The 25,092-nt window shown below is 48.3% G+C and overlaps 1 protein-coding gene across 3 annotated transcripts in view; it reads left to right on the top strand.

Moving 5' to 3' along the window:
- The window catches only part of LOC131269422 (moesin/ezrin/radixin homolog 1), a 28,791-nt gene extending 4,265 nt beyond the window's left edge, over nucleotides 1–24,526 (top strand). The window contains exons 1-8 of one of the 3 annotated variants that reach the window (XM_058271773.1): nucleotides 10,808–10,870; nucleotides 12,346–12,555; nucleotides 14,992–15,171; nucleotides 19,773–20,047; nucleotides 20,128–20,434; nucleotides 20,502–21,074; nucleotides 23,055–23,270; nucleotides 23,352–24,526. In XM_058271773.1, coding sequence (XP_058127756.1) covers nucleotides 12,535–12,555; nucleotides 14,992–15,171; nucleotides 19,773–20,047; nucleotides 20,128–20,434; nucleotides 20,502–21,074; nucleotides 23,055–23,270; nucleotides 23,352–23,516 — 1,737 coding nt within the window. In that variant the 5' untranslated portion in view covers nucleotides 10,808–10,870; nucleotides 12,346–12,534 and the 3' untranslated portion in view covers nucleotides 23,517–24,526. Of the gene's footprint in view, nucleotides 1–1,341; nucleotides 1,463–10,807; nucleotides 10,871–12,104; nucleotides 12,556–14,991; nucleotides 15,172–19,772; nucleotides 20,048–20,127; nucleotides 20,435–20,501; nucleotides 21,075–23,054; nucleotides 23,271–23,351 lie in introns of those variants that run through there. The other 2 variants (XM_058271775.1, XM_058271774.1) reach the window with 2 other exon arrangements.
- Nucleotides 24,527–25,092: the final 566 nt, after the last annotated feature.

The raw sequence follows: 25,092 nt of genomic DNA, 5'->3' as shown, positions 1-25,092 counted from the left end.
GTATATACGTGGAAGCAAGAGCACGAAAAACAATTAGAAGGCGCCACTACCCACTCAATGGACGAACCCCTCCCCCCCTCCCTCCTCCACTCTAACACACACACACACACGGCTCCGGTCGCACCCTTCCGGTTGTTGTTACTGCTGCCGGCTGGGGGAGGAAAGAAAAATGATGCAAAAGTGCGCTGTAGAAGTGTGGATCACGCTGCTGCCGCTTGTCGAAGTAATCGTCATTTTTCCGATTTCAGAAAAAGAAAAACGATCTGCGATTGTTTGGCCCACACTGTTGCTCGAACAATTCGCGCGATCGTCACTATGACTCCGCGTTATAGCGATGTCCCCAACGCTGGAGATCGCGAACCAGTCGCGGAGTGCTCTGTGTGTGTGTGTACGTGTGCACATTTTCTGCCCGGCCTCAGGTGTAGCAAACCCGCGCTCCTAAACGAATGTTGTAAAAGGCTGTGGATTGATGGCAGACACAGGGGGGTGGTATAGTGGGGATTGATGGACAACCACACCATCACACACACACTCCCTTTTCCTCTACATTGTTGTACGCAGGGGGATGTCTGAAAATTTGCCATTCGCGATTTTCCCGTTTTTACGCGCTGCTGTGTGTCGCGCTCTTCACTTCCTCTACTTCGATTTCCACGTCGGTTTCGGGCCGGTGTGCAGTGTTTCCACCGCCTTCCTACAAGCGTGGGCCTTGTTGCGAGCTGTTTTGACTCAAGTGTGTATTTCAGGTGCGTTATCTAACATATCGCCGTTGGAGTGCGGAAAATACACGACTTTTTCACTGTCTCCCTTTCCCAACCACCCCACCATCCTCCCGACAATATCGACCGCTTTTTCGTAGGCCGGGTCGAGCCCCGTGTCATACCTCTGATGACCGAGCCGAACGTTTCCACTCTATCTCTCTCCACGTTTTGTGGAATGTTTCCCCGTTGCGATTTTACATGGGCTGGTGTTGCATTCCCCGTGTTGGAATGCCGATTTACAGCAAAACCAAATAACACAAACAAAAAACAAGCGAAGGAAATATGCCACAAGTAAGGTCGGAGTGGGTTGCAACCCCCCGAGAAAACACGAGTTTGTCCAAACCTATGACTCATCCAAGCTGTGAAGCATCGCCTAATCGCCCCGGTGTCGTTGAACATTCCTTTTCGATAAGAGGGCGAGGAATTTTGACGCTTCAGCGAACGACGTATCCGTTTTGAGGTTAGCCTAGACCTTAAGGGTGTCGCGTTCTGCACGGAAACACCGATGTGCGAACTTGTTCCAGAGCTTTTCTGCACTTTAAATCTGAAGTATAATCGTTCATTTTTCCCTCGTTTCTTCCAGATTGCAGCACTGACGACGGGACTACGACGGTATTATCGTATCAGTTCGCTTCTCCTCTCTTCGTTCCTTCTTCAATCGATCATTCACCGTCACAATCAACCGCATCAAAATGCCGAAATCAGTAAGTAACCTGTTTTTTTTTTGTTAACCCTGTTCAATGTTTATTCTACTTTCGATCGCTCACTAAACGGTCTAGTTCCTCCTAAGCCCCCTAAACGCACACGGTTCGGTTAGGGGGAAATGTGCTAAGGTCACCAAATTACCCCGGGCTGGCTGGAAACAGTACAGGCAGTAACGGACTCGAGCGCATGAAAACTTCGTCGTCTCACGCGAAGGAAAACCCCCCTGCGAAGCAATCAGAACGAAATGATGCCCATGCCCAGGTTCGCAGGTTTGCAAGTGGTTCCCCTACCCTGCCTCTCGTGCCCGTAGGGGTTTCCCAGGCACAAAGGCTACGTGTGACTGACTGTGATGACTGTAGAAGGTTTTGGGTTTGAACAGCTTCATTGACGTAAGTTCGAACTCATTTGCTAGTTGTCTTTTGCCTGAAATAAATAATGGAGCGTTAGAAAACGAGGAGCCATATCTCGAGCGATCCAAGTTGAAGTAAGATCCACAACCTCCAACTTGTTCACCCCCACGATTGCTTCCAATCGGTTGAAGGCGTTCATCTCATCAGTCGTAATGGCACGCCGGCTGACCTTCCGCTATTATCTCCTATGGAATCATTTTACACCTCCGGTACCGACTGGCCTCTACTGGGGATGAGTCAGGACTCATTAGCTCCAGCTGGTCGGGAGTAAGCGCTGCATGTCCACAGTGGTCTGTAGTAGTTTGGATATTTAATATAGTACTAGGGTACTATTAAAACTGCATCGAAAATGTCATACCAGTATGTACCTGAAAATCACCTCCGCTCAGCGTCGTCGAATCCATCCGAGAACTTGGAACTGGAACTGGGACTGTGGCAGCTCGCATGAAGCGAAGCCTCGTTACGTAACGCTATGCACACGCACAACAACGCCTATGCACAGCAAACCAGACACGAATTGGCAGATGTGTGTTGTTGTAGTTGCTGTGCCAAGCAATGGAAATGTAATGTGCATCCGAAATGCGCGCGGAGAATAACAACATAAAACCGGCGGCATTGTCCCACTTTGCGGCGTCGGGTGGCCATGGCACGGTGCCAGGCAAACCCATCCCATGATGCGGGGCTGAGGTTAATGTCGGTGTGTGCTTATTGTTGTGCTGCCCGTCAGTCAAAGTCGTCACGGGGCCGAAGGGCTGGTACCTTGATGCTGCGGCAGCAAACATCAACTCTGCCAATCGATACGAACTGAACTGGTGTGGTTACAATGTAACATACATACGTTTGTATGTATGACGACCCAACCGCCTGCCGTATATAAGGATATATCGATCGCTGGTTTGTTCCAAAAATCCAAACAGAGTATGGAAAAAGGATGTAGACACTATCCTGATGCCTTTAGCCTTTGCGTTCGGTCCTGTCTATATATTTGACTGCATTAATCTTATTATGGGAGAGCTCTTACTTCACCAGAGTTGGAAACGAGCCAGATTGCTTGCGTCGGTCTGTCACAGACTCTTGGGATTGGGAACTTCTCCAGTCCGTAGTGGTGATGACGACGGTTTGGTGACGAACGACGATTTTCGTGGCCTCCAATCAATTCTTCTCGGCCATTAGCAACTTCGCACGTCCTTCACTGTCCTAACCCCAACCCTCCCCCTTACCTGCCCTCCTCTGGAAACCGTCTTGTTTTCTTCACACATAAGTAAGGTTTCTTTGTCACAACTCCGCACCGTTTCCTCGCCGTTCTTACTTAGTCCCGGCAGCAGACCCGCGCCATAAGCTCATTAGTAGTCAGCAGTAGCAGAGCACGAGGTTGGTGCACAACCTGAGGAGAAACCAGCAGCAGAGTCGGTTGGTGTTGGGGTCACTTTCGTTTCCTTTTTGCCTGCCTTCCTCCGGATGTGTGTCGGAAAAAAGGGGTTGCTCGAAGATCATTTCCTTTGTGTACCGCTAGAGAGCCGTACTTGCTTGTGGGGAGGAAAACAAACGAGCTATTTTCCACCCACCGCACAAAACCAGGAAGAGTGTGTGTTTCAGTTGGACCGTCGCTCGCATCACGTGTTGACATGGGCGTCCTCCCCGCCACGAATGCGTATATTATCTCATTTTCGCGGGGGTTTTCCCATGGTTTTTGTTTTGTGTGTTTTTTTTTATGTTGCGACTTGGGAGTGGGTTCAGCCGTTTTTCAGCCGGACGTATGGAAATGTGCTCCCACACCCCACCCACAGCACAAAGCCCCCGCCCGGCTGGCTGTCTATTCGTGCTTCCCTTCACCCGGATGACGCGCATGTGTTCCGTCAGTTGGTCGTGTTTAATTATCCAAAACAGATAAAGCCAGCCAGCCCCCCCCCCCCCCCCTCTGTGGTCGCATCTGGCTTCGTCGCAGCTAATTTTAGGATCGAACCGTTCGTCCGGTTTATTGCCGTGCGCCCTTTTTGAAATCGACAAATATCAATATGATTCAAACACATCTGCATCGGTGTGCGAACTACTAACGCCCGCCAGTTGTTGCCGATGGCAGCGTGCCAAAGATGGACTTTAGGGCCGTAGACAAACTATCTTGCATCCGAAGTCCGGTTGCACGGTTTGCTATCGCAAATGGGATTATTATTCGTCTATTAAAATGCACGTAACGCTCTTTGAAATATTCCAACGCCTCGTTGCCAACCTCCCCGTCGTAGAGCGGAATTTGGAGCGACAGCTTAAATCAACAAAGATCGAGCACCACACCACCCCCCGTGCATTGGGGCGTTGGTGAATGTTGTACTACACCGCACCACCCCCCGCCACGATTGTCGAATGTCGGGTAATTCGAAATGGAAACGCAATGAAAATACAGTGCGCACACACGTACGCATGGTTTGACCTTACCGATCGATCGGAGGCAAGGATAGCGTGCTGTTTGTGTGTTGTTGCTAGAGCTGAAATGGAACCGACGAAATGATAAACAGCGAAGGGAGGAGCGACACGTACTTTCATGACATCATCAGTTCGTTTGACAGAAGTATTTTTATAGCAAGGCTCATTTACGCTCACAATAGGTACCTTGATCCACTGTAATCTCCCCCTGCCTCGCGGGGAATCCTCGCGCACATCAAACGCTACAAACTAATCCGAGCAGGTCCATCCGAAAAGGTTCATCTGACCCGAAGAAGTCACCGCCTTGCTGACGTCGGTAACGCTTGGTAACTCTGCGTGTAGTCGTTGCATCCGTTTAGGGGGGGGGGGGGGAGGAAGGAAACTTCCGCGTTGCGCTCATATTCTAATTCGTAATAAACACCCCCCCCCCCCCCCCCCCCCACACCCCCAGCCGATGCCTCCATCACATGTGATGGATGACACACATTGTTCGCGTAAATGTATCAGGTTGGATAATGTTCTATTCCTGGTGCGCTTCCGCTCTTACACTGCTGAATCATATCCTCCCATCCTCTCGCCTGGTTGGTTTGTTTATCCGGAACTATGTGTTGTTCTTCTTATGTTCTTATGAGACACAATTTCATGGTAATGACTGTATGTTCAGATTGGGAAACAGTCAGCATAGAGCGTTACGCACAGCATATTACAGTTCCGGAGTAATTTAGCTAACCACGAGAATGAAGCTCCGGTTGAGTGGGATCGCGATGAACCAAAAAAGTGTAACTCAGGCTTAAGTTACACCGTGGAGTAGTCCAATCAACGGATGGTGATGCCAGCGTTTCCCACAAGGTTGATGTTTTTATCACCGGACAATTAGACTAGATGCTGGTTTCCGGAGATTCTGAAGAATAATTAACACCAGTTGGCCTTAACCGCCGCCATGTTGGCAAGTGCTGGCGGGTAGGATTTTCGTGAACGTGGAAGACCCTGCCTATGGCGCTGAAGTCCCCGAACTCCACCCGCTAGCGCTAGCATTTTTCATTACTTACATTACATTCTGACATCCCACTTCCTCCTTGTTATCGCCCAGTAAAAGGCCGAGATGGGAAGAAGAAGAACTTCGAAACATACTCGTACCAATCGATACGTGTAGCAATGCCGGCGATAACATCTTTCTTTGGTCCCGCTGATAAGGGACGGCTTGCCCGAACTCCGAACATAGCGTAACTCGAAACTCTTTTTCGAACTTCGGCTGGAAAGTGACTCCGAGTGGAGACAATCGCTTCGTACCGGCCACCTCTGGGCTCTCCGGCCCTCGATTGCCATTAGACGGTTGCAAGTCGACGTGAAGATCCAAGCCAAGCCATTCACGTCACGCGTGGCGTTCGAGTGGGTTTATGCTGGTTATTGCCTCCCCAACAAGCTGCTCTCGCACCTTTTCCCCAACGCCATTGGGACGTTGGGTGGACGGAGGGGGCAGCTAAGGGTTTATGTCACAATGAACCGAGCAACCACCGGACCGGAGCGCCGCGAGTGATTTGTTTTCGTTCCCTTATAAACCCGCCCGATTCATTCGTTGGCGGCGGCGGCGGCATGGTCGTCGCTGTTATCGGGCTCGCGCTATCGCCCGTGGTGCGTCTTCGTTCAGGCTCGCCTTTCATCTGTCCACACTGCGTCTCCTTCCCCTCGTCGCCCCCCCCTCGGACCCGTTGCAATTGGCGCACATTTATGATTAGTGCGTGTCTTGTGTATGAGCCGCGCGAACATCGTTATCTTATCGCCGGCCGTGGCTGTGGCCCCGCTGCATGTCCCGGCACTTTATTTTATTTCAGTAACGTTTTCTTTTCCTCGGCTTCGTTCCCTTTCCCATTCCCATTTTATTTTTTTGTAACGCTCCCCAATCACAGCAGGGGTTTTATTTAATGCCTTGCCGTGTTACCAAAACCGCTGTGATTGTTTGGAAATGTTTAAATGTTGTCATGACAGATGGTCCCCAATGATGATGATGATCTAGAACCTGGAGATCGGAGCGTAGAAAAGCAAACGGATGAATGTGTATTTTGATCAGACTGTTGGAGTAATCAAGATATGAAATATAACAACCATAGGAGTAGAAAGAAACTTACCAGAAGAAGTGTTAGCATCTGCTATACTCTATAAGGCTGTCCTTGTACCGAAAGCGAACTCAGTCATTTCCAGTAGATGAAGGCATACACTATGTAGCGCTCAGTAACTGTGAGGAGTCACAAATCCACAAGGCTGCTCTCGCCCCCAAATAACGGGAACAACTGGCTCAGGCATCAGAGATAACGAAGGTTAGCCAGCTGCAGTAAAAAGTAAAAAACAACAAAATGATGTTTCGAATAATTTTTTAGAACTTTTGCCTTTTTGCGACGCGACCGGATCCGCTTCTCGAAGCCATCGATCGAGAATAAATGATCGTGCTTCCGATGCTGATGGCTACTTGTTGGATCCACACAGACACGCACTCGTACACCCGGGACGATAAGGAGAAAGGAAGGAGTTCGTCTTCTGACGTTTCCCATTTTTTTTTTTTGCTTTTTTCTCCACCGGCGGCCGGGAGACACGTTTTGCAGATTACCGGGTTTTGAAGCCGGGTGTAGATGATGTTGTCGAACCGTGCCCGGATGCACGGCCTTTCTGCAGTTGTTGTGTGGATCCGATTGTGATTTATGTCAAATTCTTGATTCTTACACCAGCGCCTCCCCCTTCCGTCGCTCGCACAACCCCCCCCAAAGGCGAAGCATGATGTCATGTCCTGTGGCTTTGATTAAAATATCCTCCACTGGTCGGCGTACAGCAATATGGATGTATGGTGTTTGCACTGCGGCAACACGAAGTGCAGATAAAACGATTTCTCTGTTTTCCCGCACGTTTCACTGTTTGCTGTAATTCCGTTTGTTTTCCTTTCGCTGCTGCTGCTGTTGCTACCGTTGTTGTCCTCCTTGCATTGCGCTGTACAAACGCTATGAGTTGACTAATTAACCTCGGCTGTGGAGAAGCGTCAGCAGCAGCATCCCGTCTGGGTATCATTTTTAAATTTATCCGCGTGACTCAGTTGGCTGCTCCTCGGTTCGGCTTGCGTTGCTCCGCTGGCGTATGTTTTTATTTTGATTCATTATTTATTTTTCAGTTTTTGATCTCACTGTGCTCACCTTTGTTGCCTGCATCCTTCAAAGAAAGACGGCCCCAATATTTGTGTGTGTTTCTGTTTCCCGGTCTGTTGTTGCTGGTTCAGCTGGAGCTGCAAGCTGCTGCTGCAACTGAAATATTTTCGTTCGGGTTCGCTTTGTAGTAGCTTCAACGCAAGAACATGTGCCGTATTTGAAGAGATCGCACTGCATTTGTGCCATTCGCCCGCTGAAAGTGCAACGGTAATTTTAGACCAGTTGGAATAAGATTCGCCAAAACAAAAAACCAGCAAATCCCTGTATTTGTTAAAACATTTCTAAACATGGTTTATATGCTACACGGGATGTACAAACATTTATGGGTTTTTGCGGAAGAATTGTATGTTAAAAACAGTACAAAATATAATCCAACCGTTGGATTCGTGTGTGTGCTTTCTGTTAACCTTTTCTTTCTCTTTGAGAAAGAACTGTTCCCATTGATTATCATGAAAAGTTGCAGTTGCGCGGCAGCCGAACAAATCGACGAGCTGTTTTCCCGCCCCGCGTGCGACCGTGAATGTAATGAGGAGCTACTGGCACGAATTTTCGCCCCCGTTCCCGTGATGATCCCACTCTTTGTGCCTGGCGGGAGGCTTTTCATTTCATTTTTTTTTCTCTCCCCGCTCACTCCGGTGCGTGCCTGATACTAACTATTTAGTTTGGCCCTTTTTTTCCGTTGGTGTTGTTGATGTTGTTTGCAGTTGTTGGCAACGAGATACTTTAAAAAGCACTGGCACTTACAACACGCACCACACCAACCGGGGAGTTGCACATTGTTGCTGCTGGTTTTAGTAACTATCCCTTAAAAAACACTCCCTCCCATCATCATCATCATCGCCATCACCGTTCAGTGTTTTTTTTTTTGCCCGAAGCAGTGGTGCTGGTGCTGTCGAAACTTTTCGTGCACGACCCTGGCCGTGACTAATCCATTAGCAAATAATGCCCTACGCTTCGGCCAACATGTGACGACGATGAGCGGGTTGTTCCGCCCAACAACCCGCAAATGATGTCGGTGGGATGGGGTGGGTGGTAGGTAAGGGAAAGAAGCGCAAATGTAACCCCGTCGCTGCAAAGTCGAATGATAAAAACCTGCGCACCATATGGCCCTGTGCGTCGAGTAGCCCGAAATCGTAGCGAGTTAAATTAGACTATTATCTTACCGCTTTTTTACCATTTTTCCTCTCTATTTTGTGCATACATGTGTGCGATCAAGTTGATTTTTTTTCCCTCCCATGTTGTCTTAATGACGTAATGGAGTGTAGTTTACGCGAACGGCGGCACATACTGGGCTGTGTCATTCAACGAAAGTAAAAAAAGAAACGCCACAAAATCCGCCGAAAAACACACATTCTTGCATCACTTCCACGATGGTCTGACTGGCCGGAGGCTGATTCAGTTCCGTTCGTTCGAGATCCTCCCGTTCGGCTCGTTGGAACAGGGAATGATCGACAGAAAGGCGGGAGCACAAAAGGAAAACTAATATGACATCTTCCTAAATCCCGACAAACATCCAAAAAGCAACATTTATTCTTCGGAAGGTCCCTTAGCAACACCGGAAAGATGTTGCATGCAGACCGTACAAACCAATTTCAACACGTTATAGCTGCACAGTGGTTAATGCATGGTTTTCTTTTTTTGATTGCCTACTTTTTACCCACGAAGTTTAATTAGAATGAGAATAGTGCATGCAAAAAGCCATCCTCAAAGCTACAAAACAAAAAAAAAAACACCAAAACCTAAGCTACTCAAACCTCCTCTCCAAGCCCGGTAAAATGCTGGTACAACGCTGGCTTTGCTTTGCTTTGGACCAACCAGCAAGCAAATGGGTTACATAAATACGACAACCAGCAAAGAAAAACCGTCGTCCCAACAAGCTTTGAGTTTTTTTTTTTTCATCAGACTTTAGAAACAAAAAAAAAGATGTTTGCATAAAAAGATAAAAGACGTGCTTCTCTGGCGTAATTTCGGGCGCTCCAAAAAGACGGTACCCGAAACCGCTGGGTGACGTAAACGCGCAAATTGTGACCATCGAGCGTGTGATCTGTACGTTTGTCTATGTGTGAGTGTGTGTGTGTGTGTGTGTAGATGTATTTGCCTTATCTTATTCAACAACTGTCGTTTGTTTCGATCCACCGGAATTGTCGTAGCCCATTAAGACATTTTCCACTAAGTTGTCCGTTTTAGTTGATCATTGGCTCAAACAGAGAAAAGCTCTTTTGAGGGTCTTGAGCACTAGGAGAAAGCTGTTGGAGTCCGAACGAATACCACAAGATGTCGATACGTATATGTAATTGATGTGTTCACATAAGATATCTAATTTTTCATCTCGTTCCAAACAGTTCTTTAAGAAAATTATTGTTATAGTACAACGCCCCCTTCTTCTATTCCGCCATAAAAAGCCAAGATCGATAAAATAAGTCCGGTCGGCAACAATGTTCCTTCTTGCAGACGCGATGCCGAAGAAGCACAGCAAGAAGCTCCCAGCTAGCCTTTCCACCTGTGGATGGAAACTGCAAAAATGCATCGATTCAACGTTAGTCTTGGTTTAGCATTTCGTTTTGAAAAGAAAAACACATACCCCGAACGAACGGGCGGTTGCCCTTGAATTTCTTGGCTTTACTTCCACCCGAAGCTCGTTGCTTGCTGTCGCGTAGCAGTTTTTCGTCCTCTGCACGAGAAGAAACGGGACGGCTCGGGGGTTGTTGTTGCGCGGCCGTTTTCTTTTCGTCCGGCAAGGATGCAAGAACGTTTGCGAGCAACGCGGGCCTGCCTGTCTGCTTGCCTTCCCTGCAGTTTAGCGCTCCGGGGGGAATTTGCCCGACGATGAGATCATAGGCGAAGAAGATAGACCTTTTTTGGAGGAAAAGAAAAAACACACACATACACGCAGACGCAACTGCGGCTAAGACTGTGGCAAAGGTGTACGACGGCAAGGAAAAGAAAAGTGAGCCCGGGCGAGATGTTGAGACACCACGGTTGATGCTGCATTTCGTTTTATAGATGGTTCGTTCGTTCAGAACCTTCGCTACGGGAGATTGAAATACGGTCGATGGTTAGGGAGGGCACCCGGGTGTGTGTGTGTGTATGATCATGTCCGTGTGATATATCGCACATCTGCAAGTAGCGCGGCAAAAGAAAACCCGTCATCGTCGTTGGCGTCGTCGTCGTCGTCGTCATCATCATCGTGTTGTGGTGGTTGTTGGACCAAACCGCGAGCACTTTTAGAACCGTCGACTCGCGACTCATCCCCCTGCTGGCAAATGGCGCTGGGCTAATACCGGTTTTCGCGCGGTCTGCGAGCCGGCATCCCACATCCGCACGTCAGTGCTTCTTTAACCCTCGGAGCGTGCGGAACAGTCTCGTGGTTTGGAAAGCGTGCTGTGGTGTGGTGCGTAAGCTCTAGCTGTTCGTGCGTTTCAAGCTCCAGACCAGAACGTCGACCCGTTTTGTGCTTGGTGCTTGCTGTGTGGTTTGTGCTGAACGAAAAGGGAAACCTTTGCAGTGCCATTGCGGGACGGGAGAAGAACATAAACCGAATCCCGAATCCATACGGTCGCTTACATTTGCACCGGGGGTTTTCTTTCCCTAATGCTTGAACAACTTTTTCCGCTAATCCCTTATACGCGGTGTAACGTGCCGTTCAGAGCAATATGGACCAAACCGAAACCTGTACGGGCGATAACATAGAGATTGAGTGAGAGAGATAGAGGGCAAGAGAACGAGAGCAATCGGCGAGGCACATTGTGTTACATTTGACCCTGGAAATAACTCACCTTACATTCCGGCTGCAATTGTGATTCGATTCGATTGACCGAGCGCAGTGGAACGTTTGGAACATTCCATTCCAGCACACAACATTCGATTCCGGCACACAATCGATCCGCCGTACGGTGAATAGCGTCACGGGACGCGGGATCCGCTTCTTTTTGTTTTGTAAAACCGCGGGTCAACGCTGGCCAGCTGCGTGTCACTGGCGTTTCGGCAGCCTTTTTTGGCACACGCACGCAAACTATGGAATATTGGCCCGTTCTGCTAAACGAAGCATCATCATCACTGTCATCATTCCTGCGTAGAGCTCCAAGGGAGCGGTAGGGGGATCGGGGAGCCCCATGTGACAGCGGTACCTTCAAATCACCGTGGCTCGCCTGATCGACGATCGGGTTCCAGCGAGATGTAAAAGATGGCTCCCTGCAACAATGGCGCCCGGTCGCGGGTTGCGCAACGGATGGCCTTGCAGCGATGCGATGCCCTTTTAGGTTAGGTTCGCCTTATTGTTGGCGACTCGAACGGCCCACCGGATCCTTTGCGTGTGTCTGTGTTCTTTCCTTTACCTCTGCTCACAGGATCCTTTTCTCACCTTGGCATAATGCAACCGTGTGCAACTCGATGCCATTTTCTCAATCCAGCCCTCTCTCTCTCTCACTGTCTCTGTCTCTGTCTCTATTGCGCCCTTTGTTCTGGGACAATTGGATGCTAGTCTAAACTGAAGGGCTCAACGACGAGAAGAGACAAGAGCCTGCCGGTGTCCTGTTGGGATTGTGAATTTCGCGTGCCACTGTTAAAGAATAAAAGTTCACATTCGTTCCTAATAAGACGATCCCGGTAGGAATAAAAACTGAAGCACGAGTCCTTCGATCCTCCAGGATCCCTCGGCTGCGGAGCGTGTGTACGTGTATGCGTGTGCTTGAGTACGATCAGCGAGTCTGCGCGTGCGAGTGTGTGTTCGTCTGCATCAATCTCCAATCAGCTCGACGATCAAGAACATCGTCCACTCTCAACAGCTCTCAACACGCGCTGCGCATCGATCAGCTTTTATTTATCAGCCGGGTTGGATGTTAAAAACGTCGTTTTTTATGTTTTAAGTAATACAATATAGCCCTTCCTGTTTGCGAGTGCGTGTGTGTGTGGGTTTCTCCCTTTGCGCTAAGTAGCGAGTGTCACAGTGTCGACCATCGTTTGCCGAAAGTACACGCGTGTCCGGCAGTATAGTGAACAGCATTTCCCCCGTGACGACGTGCCGTTGAAGCAGAGCGAAGTTGACTTACCTCCAAAATGGTGGCCAGCAGTAAAATGGTAAGAACCATCGCGTGGAGCCAAAGGGCGGCAGGAAGGAGGCACGGTACGGTAAAGGTGGATCGCAGGATGCTGAAACCCAGGAAGGCGTGGGTTTCGAAAGAACGCGCGAAAATTGTGTTGGAAAACGAAACGGAAAGCCGCATTCACATTTACATGCAACGGCAGGATAGGGTCAAAACTCGGCCCTGCAAATTCGGCCCATGCTGGTAAATTCCAATGAAGGATCGTAACCGTGTGAAGAAGTAATGGTTGATGCGAGGCGGAAAAAAAAACATGGCAGCTGTGAGAGGCTCCTACCTTTCGGGCCACTCCATCTCAGCATGAATATGTTTGCTAAAAATGTGCTCACTTCCAGGGTATCGTTTCTTTGGACCTCCTGTCAAGATTGTGGCTGCATAACGAAACGCAATGCATCGGCATCGGAAGAAAAGGAAAAAGGGGGAAAAACGCCCTGGGATGCATTTTTCGAATTGAGCTTCTTCCCTTTCTTTTGCAGTGTTCCAACTGCAAATAGCGTCTTTCGTCGACAAACGAACAACGCTATCGCACACATGTTACTTTAAGTTGGTCTCACGTATCTCGGTCAGCTTCGGTCTTTGGTCCTCATCGGGGCTCCAACTATCCAGATCGAAATGGAAAGTCTCCGTATCTCGGTGTGTGTGTGTGTTGGATGGATTGGATCCCACATACGCGGGAGGTCGCCAAGATCGATCGAGCATGGGTGAAACATAAAACGACCCACACATGTGCCCCTTTGTAAATGTGGTTCCATGTGAAGGATAATTTGCAATCTTAAACCAATTTGCATAAGTTACAGAAGAGTCTCCACACAATAAAAGGATTTTTGGCTGCCAATGCCGCCCCATGACTTCCTCTTCTCTACTCCAATCGTAATTTTAAGAGTAAGATGTATCCTTACAAAAGGACTTTTCCCAATCACCTCGAAAGGTTGCTACACTCTTAGCAGAACGACGCTAAGAGCTAATGCTATTAAGAAGATGCAAATGTAGACAGCATTTTATCATCCATTAGCACCAGCCTTGATACGAGCCACTCTGCAGCATCAGTGCAATGCCAAATGAATCGGACGTGCGTGAAACAAAGCGAAGTGTGAAAGCACCTTGTCCGCTTGAGCGCCATTCGCTGCAAAAACGTGACACTTGGATACTGGAGGAATTTGTCTCTGGACTAGCCTTGGCGGTTTACTTGGCGCCACGATCACGTGACAGATGGTGGCTTTGGGCGCAGGGAAGGGCAGGCCGTGGCTACACGATTTGCCGAATGTGCCCGGAATTAGTAATCGATAAACCACACGGAGCCATTCGAATTGGTGAATTATATTTCTCCCTCATACGACACATTTCGCAGATGTATGACAAGGATGTCTATGTGTGTGTGTGTGTGTGTGTGTGTGTACTTTATTTATTATCGCCAGGATTATCAACGGCTCTGGCACTGGGAGCGTGGATCGATCGATTTGATTACGCAAATTGCACGCACGAACAAAAATTATAGTGTCTTTTGCGCGGCCCAGTATCGATTCCCGACCTCTGCTTTCTGCGGCTGACTAATTAAAAAGCAATGGTGCAAGACTTCGCTTCGCAATGAAAGGCATCAGCTATGATATCATCAGGTGGGTTGCGGAGGGTGCAAAAAAAAAGGTACAATTCAAAGAAACATACAGCTGAAATGGCGGCAAATGACGTGTCGTCTTACCTCACACTTCTTCCGATAGCTTTTCCGCATCCTTGCGGTGTGTCGATTGGGAGCCACATATTTGCACCCTGAGCTCACCAGAGCCGCCATTTGTTTGTGTGTTTGTGTGCTTTATGAGTCGAGCAATTTGCACCTTCTTTGCGAAGATTCATCCTACGTGTGGGAAGGGCAAACGTGTGGGAAGGGAAGGGAGAGAAATGCGCACGTGACCGGGAAGGTGTTCGCTGGATCGTCCATTCGGTCAGCCATAAAAAGTGAACTAAAAATAGTAATCGAACACTGCAGTCAAATGCCATTTGACGCCTGTCACAAGCACCCTATTTTTCCTCGAAGTATAAAAACTCCACAAAACACCATCCCAACTCCGCTCTGTTCGGTTCTTATCGGCGAATGGGTTGCCCCCCCCCGCCCTCTCCATCGCCAGTTAATGATGGTTGCGCAAACTATAGGGTTTATTTATCGATACTTCGTGCCTGCCGTTTTACAACTCCTCCAAATCGCCAGAGACACGGTGTCCATTAAAATTCCTGGAAAACTGAACACGTGCAATATACGCCTCCAGCACCTTGGTCGCACATTATGGAATGTGTGACTCGGTTTTCGGTATCGTTAAAGTTGAGTCGAGTCTGTCTAGCATTTGCAATCAACCTCACAGATTCATCGTTTATGAAGCATCGTCTAATCCTTCAATGAAATGTCTTCTACTCTCCATTGCAGATGAACGTGCGCGTCACGACGATGGACGCCGAGCTGGAGTTCGCCATCCAGCAAGGCACCACAGGCAAGCAGCTGTTCGACCAGGTCGTGAAGACGATCGGCCTGCGGGAGGTCTGGTTCTTCGGGCTACAGTACACAGACTCGAAAGGTGACAACACGTGGATCAAGCTGTACAAAAAGGTAGGCGCATCATCCAACGCAACCACCACCCCGCTCTCTCCGGGTAGTTTGTGTGTCGTTTGCATTTTTTTCCCCCATCAGTTGCGATTAACGTTTTATTTTAGGTAGATACCCTTTTTATGTACCTTTTTATAGCAGTAGCCTTTGAAGTAAACCTTGGCTGTAGGCTTGGTGGGGTCAGTTGCGGCGCACAACAATCGAACGAAGCGCGAGGGAGATGAAAACGGTTCACCCCGCCAAACGGTTATCGAAAACGTTCGTTTAATTAGGCTCGCCGTAGCCAGCGATGATCGTAAATCATCCTTCCGGTTTGCTTTAAAGTCACCGGATCAGTAGTAGCCTATTGCCGGTAAAGGAGAAGATGATTAGCAAACCGTCCCGGGAATGTCGAGACGAGGTTGGCGAGCGGAGAACCCAGGAGTGACGATGTCGTTCGCGTTTTCCCGTCGGTGATTAATTGCAATTGTTGTGTGCACAGGTGCTTCAGCCTGACTGACCGGTGCCCTCTCGCTCAACGTCGGTGAGATCATCCACTGTTCGAGGCTGTGACAAATTTTGCCCAGATTGGCTCAACAAGCACGTCCAATCGGTTCCACACAGACCTCTTTTCTTGCCGCTTGCTATTTGTTTTGATTTATCCTGACGAGCGTTTTGGAGATGCAGTAGGCAAACGGCAATTCCAGTTTATGTCTGTTTGCGGCCGGTCTGAGCTGGCAGTTGGCTCGTAGGCTGCAAACCCTTCTCACCAGCTAGTTACATCATGCGGCGAGCGACGCAGGTCTTATCAACCGTCACACACCATTCGCTTGAGAACCGGAAATTACACGCTGCGGATGAGGCTACTGTATATGAGGCTTGACACCTCTCTACCGGTCGCGGTGACGATGATGATGTAGTAGTCGGTAGCGGACTTGGTACTTGAAGTAAATGGCAGTGGTAGTTTCAGTCGCCACGCCCTTGTCTGGTGCGAAGATGGTGTAGGAGCGCGATGGGGCAGTATGCGCACTTTATTTACCAACCTAATTACCATACTTTGGATCGACGGGCCCGTCCCCGGTTGCCAGGGGACCCCTGGCTGAGATAAAAGGTCCTGCTGTGGGGTGGGATTAGATTTATGATTGCAGCATAAGTAAGGTACGGTACCATTTTCCAGAGCCAACGGCCTCAACAAACGAAAACCCATTGGAGAAAACCTAAAACGGTTTGCATATTCCCAGCTAATTAAACTGCAACTAAGGTTTGAGATTCCTGTAAACAGAGCAGAGGAAAAGCTGGAAACAACGAAATCAGCTTTTCTAGGGACCTGTATCGCATTTCGTTACAACGTAGAAGGGAATCATTTATACCACCACAGAATCCAATTTGTCAGTCTAATTTCCCCCCAAAATTTCACCATTAGTTAACTATCGTGCGAAAGGAACCACTTACACGAAAACCTGCCTTTCGGCACTTGAATGGTTTTTATTCTATTCGGCGTTCGTTGGTTAGTACTTCTGTAGCTGGAAAATCCGTGCACGATTCAGGCAGGTTTAGAGGCGTTCTTGTTTTTTTCTGGTTTTGGCTTTGGAGCCCACCGTTAAACCAATCAGTCCGGTTCGCCGCCGCGTATCCGCAAATGTTTTCGTTTTGGGTTGCAAGTTTTTTCAGGCAAAAGCGATTATCCCCATGATCCGGGTCAATCTATGGAACAAGGATTTTTGGTGTTCATGCAATATAGTGAGGGAAGGTTTCTGTGTTCTGTATTTTAGGCTTGTGTGTGTGTGTATGCATGTGTTTTGTAGATTGAATACCAGAACACTGGAATAGATGTACTTAGCACATTTTTCTAGAATTCCGCCCATCTCGAAACATAAAAATTGCTCCTGCGTAGGCACAACGTACCGCCAGATATTACTCCAAGGACTCGCTCGGGCTCGTCCAGTGGTCGCAGTGTCTGACGAACCATTCTTTTCCCCCCGCTTTCTTGCTGCCGCTGGATCGGGATGTGGATTGACAATGACTAAAACATCCACGCCACAATTATGTAAAATGATCGAATGCACTCCCAGCCGGATAACATCATCTGTAAGCATATGAAAAAGATTAGCAAAATAATCAAGCGCAACATTGAGCATCACCAGCATCGGCTGCTGAGCACTAGTCTGCACGGGAGCAACGGGAGCGGTGGTGGCGGCGGCGGAGGTAGCAGCAACATGAACGGGGGAAGTCATCGAACGGCGGGCTCTTCTTCGGCCAACGTCCAAGAGGATACCGATTCCGACGAGGACGATCTGGTAAGGGTTTCCCTCTCACTTGAGCCATTAGGAGGGACAGGAACCACCAAGCGGGTAGAAAGCCAGGAACGGTTTCGGCAGTGTGATGCCGGTGACTCCTAAACCGCGTACTTGGCGTTAAAAGCAGACCCGCCGAAAGTCACATGTGTGTGGGGTAAACGTCGACAGACCCTTGGCAGCTGTTCCAGTGCGCTGAAAAACCGGATGTTTACGAAGACTGTTAGTACCGCCTCCTGCTCCTCCTCCTACCCCGTGGGGTTTCTGTCGCGGAACGAATGTTTGCTGTAAAGCGCGCTCATACGTCTTTTCGTGCTGAGAGCGCTAGCAAGCCAGAAGAAAATAACCTGGTTCGAGGGAGATAAACATTTGAGACCGGTTACGTCACCTACCGGTTACAACTGAAGCAGCACCAGCTTACGGTGCAGTGGCGAAACGCATCATCGGACACGGGCCAGGGATCGTCGTAACGGACGATCGCCATCGGAGCTGGCCTGGGCCAATAGTAACCTTCCCACCAACACCAGACGTCAGGTTGAAGCAGCATTACCTCATAGATCAAAGGTTCTCACGAGGAGGAGACATCCCACGTCATCAGTCCAATATAGCTGCAACCTACCGGTTAAAGGGAAACCGGTAGGCAAGATCTAGCCAAAATTCTCGATGTACGAAGCGGGTGACACCTGCAGCATTCGGAGCCCGGATGCACCGGAATCGAAGTTGGAGTAGGGGCGTAACGTTGGAGTGGAACGAAACCTGTTCGGACCGGAAATAGGCTGGCTGTGCGGCAATGTAATGAAGCGTTAGAAGAAACACCTACCACCCGCTAGGGGATCTCCCAGCCAGCCCCCTACAACAACCGGGGTGGTAGCAGCAATTTATCTGCAGTCTTGAGTTATATTCCGGTTTGTGCTTTCCTTCCTACTTATTTAACGTTTCTTCGAGAGATATGACGCAAACCACCACCACGATCACCGGCGACTGGACAGAGTTTGCGGGAACATGTACTAAATGGCAGAAGAGAAATAAAAAATCATACACCGTACATGCAGATAGGCAAAGAGAGAGAGAGAGAACTGCGGGACGGTGGGGTGGAATGGCGAATGATACAACGGTAATTAAAGAGCAATCATAGATCCAACCATCTACGAAGACGGAGCACTGTGGAGGTACTCTGTGCCGCTCTCGGCAGATACGGTTTAGGTCTCCAGATATTACTATGTCTGATCATGGACGGTTGAGGTTAGTTAGGAAGTCCTAACGCCTCTAACTTTTTGCGATACTCCTAATCTATTGAAACACGTTAAGTTGGTATCTGGTCATTGCCCTTCAGTATAGTACCAATGAAGAAGAAGGAAAAAAAGAGACGTCTAAGATAAGGCGGCATGGATGACGGAGACGTCGACGGGTCATTTGAGGTTTACCTCACCTCCAGCCACCGGAGAGGCAGATTGCAGGTCCAAGGTTCGCACATTTCATTCACGGATCAAGCCTACGCATTCGTTGATAGCTTGCTGATAGCGCCGCTCCAAGTGGGTGCCACTGATGGAGAAGTCTTCTGGTAGTTGCGTCCACGCGCTTCCAAGACTTCTAACATCGCGAGCGTCTATGCCGTTCGTACACGGAAGAGAGTGCACTTGAGTCACTCCGTGTGTGGAATTTCCGGACAGATATCGTCAAACATCAACCTGGATGGATAACGCTCGTCACGATGGAACTCTTCCTGAAGATAGAAAAGGCTAAGAAAAACAACCGAAACCGCCATCGCAAGCAATCATAATTCGTAGTGGACTCTTTTTTGTCGTCATCGCGGAACGAATCGCCGTCCTCCAACTGTCCGTGAGAGGAGACGCTAATTTTGCGAACAAATTAGCACCATAAGATCTTTTTGTACCGGACCACAAACCTCATCATCCAGCTGCGGGGCAGCTACTTGAAGGACAAATTCTTCGCCCCCCCAAATCGGTAGTCGTTCTTTCACTAGGCACTAATTTTCTGTTTTCTGTTTTTACAATACTCTTACTTTACGCATGCTGCATGTTTTTCCTCATCACCTCATCATCGTCGTTTGAATCCGTTGACACGTTGAATGTTGGTGTGCTCTCTGTATGGCATGTGTGTTTGCACACACATCGCGAGCACAGACAGGATCGACACCGTTCTCCAAATGGGTAAAACGAATGTGGGGAGCTACAATGCATATGAAGTACACTGGTTAAATTTTAGCTTTAATACACTGAAAAAGTAAACCAAAACATTGGAGTTACAAGCGAAGAAAATGCCACCTTTCGTTCCTCTCTGACTGACCAATGTTTCTTCGTTCCGCCCCAGGTCATGAGCCAGGACGTGCAGAAGGGCGATCCGCTGCTGTTTAAGTTTCGTGCCAAATTCTACCCAGAGGACGTGGCCGAGGAGCTGATCCAGGACATCACGCTGCGCTTGTTCTACCTGCAGGTGAAGAACGCCATCCTCTCAGACGAGATCTACTGTCCGCCGGAAACGTCGGTGCTGCTCGCGTCGTACGCGGTCCAGGCGCGCCATGGCGACTACAACAAGGGCACCCATATTCCCGGCTTCCTCGCTAAGGATCGGCTGCTACCGCAACGGTAAGATGCGATTGTTGTTTTGTCTCTTCCACTGTAATCCTTCTAACACACACGCACATACACATCTGTGTGTACTGTAGTGTCATCGACCAGCACAAAATGTCCAAGGACGAGTGGGAGAACTCGATCACGACCTGGTGGCAGGAGCATCGCGGGCTGCTGCGCGAGGACGCCATGATGGAGTACCTCAAGATCGCCCAGGACCTGGAGATGTACGGTGTGAACTACTTCGAGATCCGCAACAAGAAGGGCACGGAGCTGTGGCTCGGCGTTGACGCTCTCGGCCTGAACATCTACGAGAAGGAGGACCGGCTGACACCGAAGATCGGCTTCCCATGGTCGGAGATCCGCAACATCTCGTTCAACGATCGCAAGTTCATCATCAAGGTGGGTGCATCCTCCGACACCTCTTCCCCGGCCTTGTATTAATGAATGTTGGTTCTCTTGTTTGCAGCCCATCGACAAGAAGGCGCCGGACTTTGTGTTCTTCGCACCGCGCGTTCGCATCAACAAGCGCATCCTGGCGCTGTGCATGGGCAACCACGAGCTGTACATGCGCCGCCGCAAGCCAGACACGATCGACGTGCAGCAGATGAAGGCGCAGGCGCGCGACGAGAAGAACGCCAAGCAGCAGGAACGCGAGAAGCTGCAGCTGGCGTTGGCGGCGCGCGAGCGGGCCGAGAAGAAGCAGCAGGAGTACGAGGACCGGCTGCGGTCGATGCAGGAGGAGATGGAGCGCAAGCAGGCGAACCTGAGCGAGGCGCAGGACACGATTCGCCGGCTGCAGGAGCAGCTCAACCAGGTGCAGGCGGCCAAGGAGGAGCTCGAGCAGCGCCAGAACGAGCTGCACGAAATGATGCAGCGCCTGGAAGAGACGAAGAACATGGAGGCGACCGAGCGGGCCAAGCTCGAGGAGGAGATCCGCATCAAGCAGCTCGAGATGCAGAAGATCCAGGAGGAGGTGTCGCTCAAGGACTCGGAGACGAAGCGCCTGCACGAGGAGGTCGAGGAGGCGATACGGAAACAGGTAGTTGGGCGCAGCAGTGTATGTATCGCTTCCCCTTCCCTTCTTCCGCGCTCGTTCACGCGCTTTACCCTGCCACTCACCTTTCGTTTCACCATCCGGCACCCCTACCCCCCATCTCTCGGGGGGCGAATAATCTTTCCAACATTCTCTCTAACGTGCAACTGTTTGAGTGTGTGCCCTGTTTTTCTCTCCATCCTTCTACACACGCCCGTGCCCCGATTCGTCTGCACAACCACCGCACACATGTAAACACCGAATACAAATCACAATCAAATCCCCTCAGCGAAACACTCCACTTTGCCACTTGTACACGTAACATTCCTGATGAATCGAAATGGGGAGGATTAGCAACCCCAATATAACCAACACACACTCATTCATACACGCAGCCGAAAGGTTTAGAGAAGGATGCTTGAAAGTGAAAAAAAACCTCCAGCCGAAAGAGTTGGCTCGCGTCCGGATTGTTTTGTGAATGTAAAAGAAAGGATTGGCAGGCTTTGGAGGCAGCAGTTGAACGGAAGGGGAATGCTATGGGTGGGTGGGGGCATTTATTCGTGGGTTGTGTAATTATTTTCTATCGCTTTGTTTTATTGGAAGAACTACTAGCTTCCGATTCGAAGTCGTATCATCTGAACGATTAATTGCACCTCATATATACTCAAAATACTACCTAAATGGTTTGTTTGCTTTGCTATTAAAACTGGCAAATCTAAACGTTGGTGTATGTAAAAATGTTTCTTCCTAATTTGTCAACACAACACATCAATTGAGAATTTCATAATCCTCCATTCATTCATTTTTAGTTTCCACTACTTTTAGTTTGTTGATGTAAACTTCTTTCTGTTTTTTATGGTTTCGTTTTTACAAAAATCGGTATAGAAACTTTGCCCTATAACTATTCATTTTTTTCAAAAAAATTTGGTGATATTCGCCCGAACCATTTGAGGGAACATTGGTTCATTGTTAGTTATCTAATTTCCATTCGTACCGATGCTAAACATATCGATTGTTACTAATTTATTTTCCAGAGTTCTTGTATTTGCGGAATACTTTTACTATAAATGTTTCTGCTTGATCCCCTCCCCCTCCGCCGGGGGCTTTTTCACTTTCGTACTTGAAGTGAGATGTTTTCCAGTGTAACAGAAGTGCGTTGACTTAAATAATCGTATATCATTTCCAGTTGGCGCCGATGCTAAACAAATGTTGGGTGTTACTAATCTGTTTTTCAGAGTGTTTGCATTTGCGGAATGCTTTTCTATTGAATTGGTCTGGGTGGAACCACTGGGGGAAAGGGATTTATACATTCGAAGATGAACAGAGCGAATTTACCAGGGTGTAACAGGTTTGTTGGAACAGACTCGACCGAGTAGCAGTTGGATTTGCGCTTTTAAAAGACATTCTAAAAGTCAATAACACATGAGAGGAAAAGGAGGAGAGATGATTAAACTGTGTTGCTTTGTGTAAAAAAAAAGCATATATATATATAATGCCTTAAATGAGGAGTACAATTTCAATGTTTGTACACCCTCTGTTGGTCAACTTTTTCCAGTATGGTGAGCACTAGATCTTTCATCCTCAAATTGTTGATAAGCAGTGCATCCATAACATAGGATATCGTATAAATTGTAAATATTCAAATGCATACGTTAGATGTTTAGACCTCCAAATTCAGCTATGCTTCGGCCTTTCCAATAATTACCCAATTAGACAAAAGTATGTTTCTTTTCGAAATCATGTTTTCCCCATCAAAATTCTTATGCATTGAAAACCAAACAAATAACTCACGTAGATCGTATGTAGTTACTACTTACCTGCCAGAACACGCTTTTCAATTAACTCTTCTTCAGTTGAATTTACATTTTTGGTTTCGCACGGCGTGCACGATAAACAAAATTTGTGAGTGCACTGGATTTAGTGGCAGTTTACTCATCCCTTTGTTTTTCATTTGTCAAACAACAAAAAACGCACACACAATAACAGAACGAAGCGGCTGCTGCACTCCAGGCCGCCACCACCACCCCGAAGCATCATCACGTGGAGGAGGAAGAGGAGGAGAACGAGGAGGAGCTGATCAACGGCGAGAACGGTACGCAGGATTTCTCCAAAGATTTCGACACGGACGAGCATATCAAGGATCCGGTCGAGGAGAGACGCACGCTCGCCGAGCGCAACGAGCGCCTGCAGGACCAGCTCAAGGTAACGTGTACCACCACCATCACCATAATCATCGCCTGCAAGGAAACCCTCTAACGTTTGCTTCTCCTTTTTTGTTGGCAGGCCCTCAAGCAAGATCTCGCCCTTTCACGCGACGACACGATGGAGACGGCGAACGACAAGATCCATCGCGAGAACGTGCGCCAGGGTCGGGACAAGTACAAGACGCTGCGCGAGATCCGCAAAGGCAATACCAAGCGCCGCGTCGACCAGTTCGAGAATATGTAAGCGGCTTTCGCCACGAACGCAGCAGGCCAGCAGCCAGCCAAGACCACAGCCAGACCCGATACGATGTAGTTGGGTCGTCTCAGAACAACAAGCAACAACCATTCGCAAGGAAACCGAATCACGACAGGAACAACTTACACTCACAAGCAGCGATCTTCATCATCGTCGTCGTCGATGTCCTCGTTTGAACGGGCTGGGGGAACATGTCCCGCACCGTTTTCCCTGCAGGACTTAAAATAAGCCTCTCCCTCCAAGTGAATGTTAACGTGATGGTGATGACGATGGCTGAACGAATCAAAGGATAAGGTGTACGCTATGGAGGATGTAATATGACGTGTGTTCGATTAGGTTGGCTGGCTGGCTGGCTGGCAGGACTACATTGCAGTGGCGCCGATGGGCGATGATGTTAGCGATGTAAACTACTACATACACAGTATATAGAGCGTAGCAGAACGCGTCGTGTTCTGGCTTTGTTTTTTTTTCACCTAGGATTAGTATTGTACGAAGTAATCAAACTACAGACAGATACACACACACTAACACACACACACAAAACACAAAAAAGAGGTTGACACAACAAGCGAGTTGATAACACACATGTTGAAATGATAGAGTAATCAGAAAAATTATACACCACGCTACACTCTACACAGTTAGATGGTGAAATAGGCAGAGGTAGCATCATCGAAGATCAGCAAAATAATAAAAAAACGCTGTAGAAGTACATAACAAATTAGGGAGAGGGTTAGGGGACGCAAGGTGGACTTATGTGTTAGGCAAGAGGATTATACAGTTTAAAATACAGCTACAGACGATTAGTCCAAGCGAGGGTGTTGTTTGGGTATTATGCGGTTAGAAGTTTTGGTTTCTATTTTGATTTCTATTTGCTATTATCTATTTTTTTCTTCCTCGTACGATCCTGTGGTTTACAGTCCATAATTGAGGTCATCATGATTGAAAGGACCGAAAACGACGGTACCTCTCAGTTTTCTCGGCGGGGTCCCACGCTAAAGGCAAAGAAACACTGAAAAAAAGCGAAAAAATGGACAACGTCGAGAAAACTGACAGATACCGTCGTTTTCGTCTCAGCAATCATGATGACCACAAATGTTAGTTTTCTTATCTATACTATATATATATATATACATATATACACACATGTATTTTTGACAATGATAAAACATAATAATTGCCCCGTTTTACGTAGACGAATGAATTATCATGGATGTAAATGGAACTGTCGTTTTACGAAGCTTGGTGTTTTTTTCCTTCTTTCTTTTTGTTTTTTTCCCTAGTAAAATCAATCCTTGCGACCCCGTTGCGTTTTCGTTGCCCGAACATCCTTGGGTCATAGAAGCACAAAATGCCGATGGCTTCATGTCCTGTATTTGCTTTCCTTTGCTTGCATCTTGAACGGCACTTTTTTTCTGTTTTGTCAACGCGCTCTTTGCCATTGTCAGCAAATTCAATCGAATTCAATCGACGAAAATACACCCGATTAAAATGAACGCTCTTTACACTTTATACGTACCACACACGGCTGAATACAGAGAATTCCGGAGGAAAACCCCGTCCA

The sequence above is a fragment of the Anopheles coustani genome, chromosome X, assembly GCF_943734705.1.
Source record: "Anopheles coustani chromosome X, idAnoCousDA_361_x.2, whole genome shotgun sequence".
NCBI lineage: Eukaryota > Metazoa > Arthropoda > Insecta > Diptera > Culicidae > Anopheles > Anopheles coustani.
This window is presented reverse-complemented; position numbering and strand designations above follow the sequence as displayed.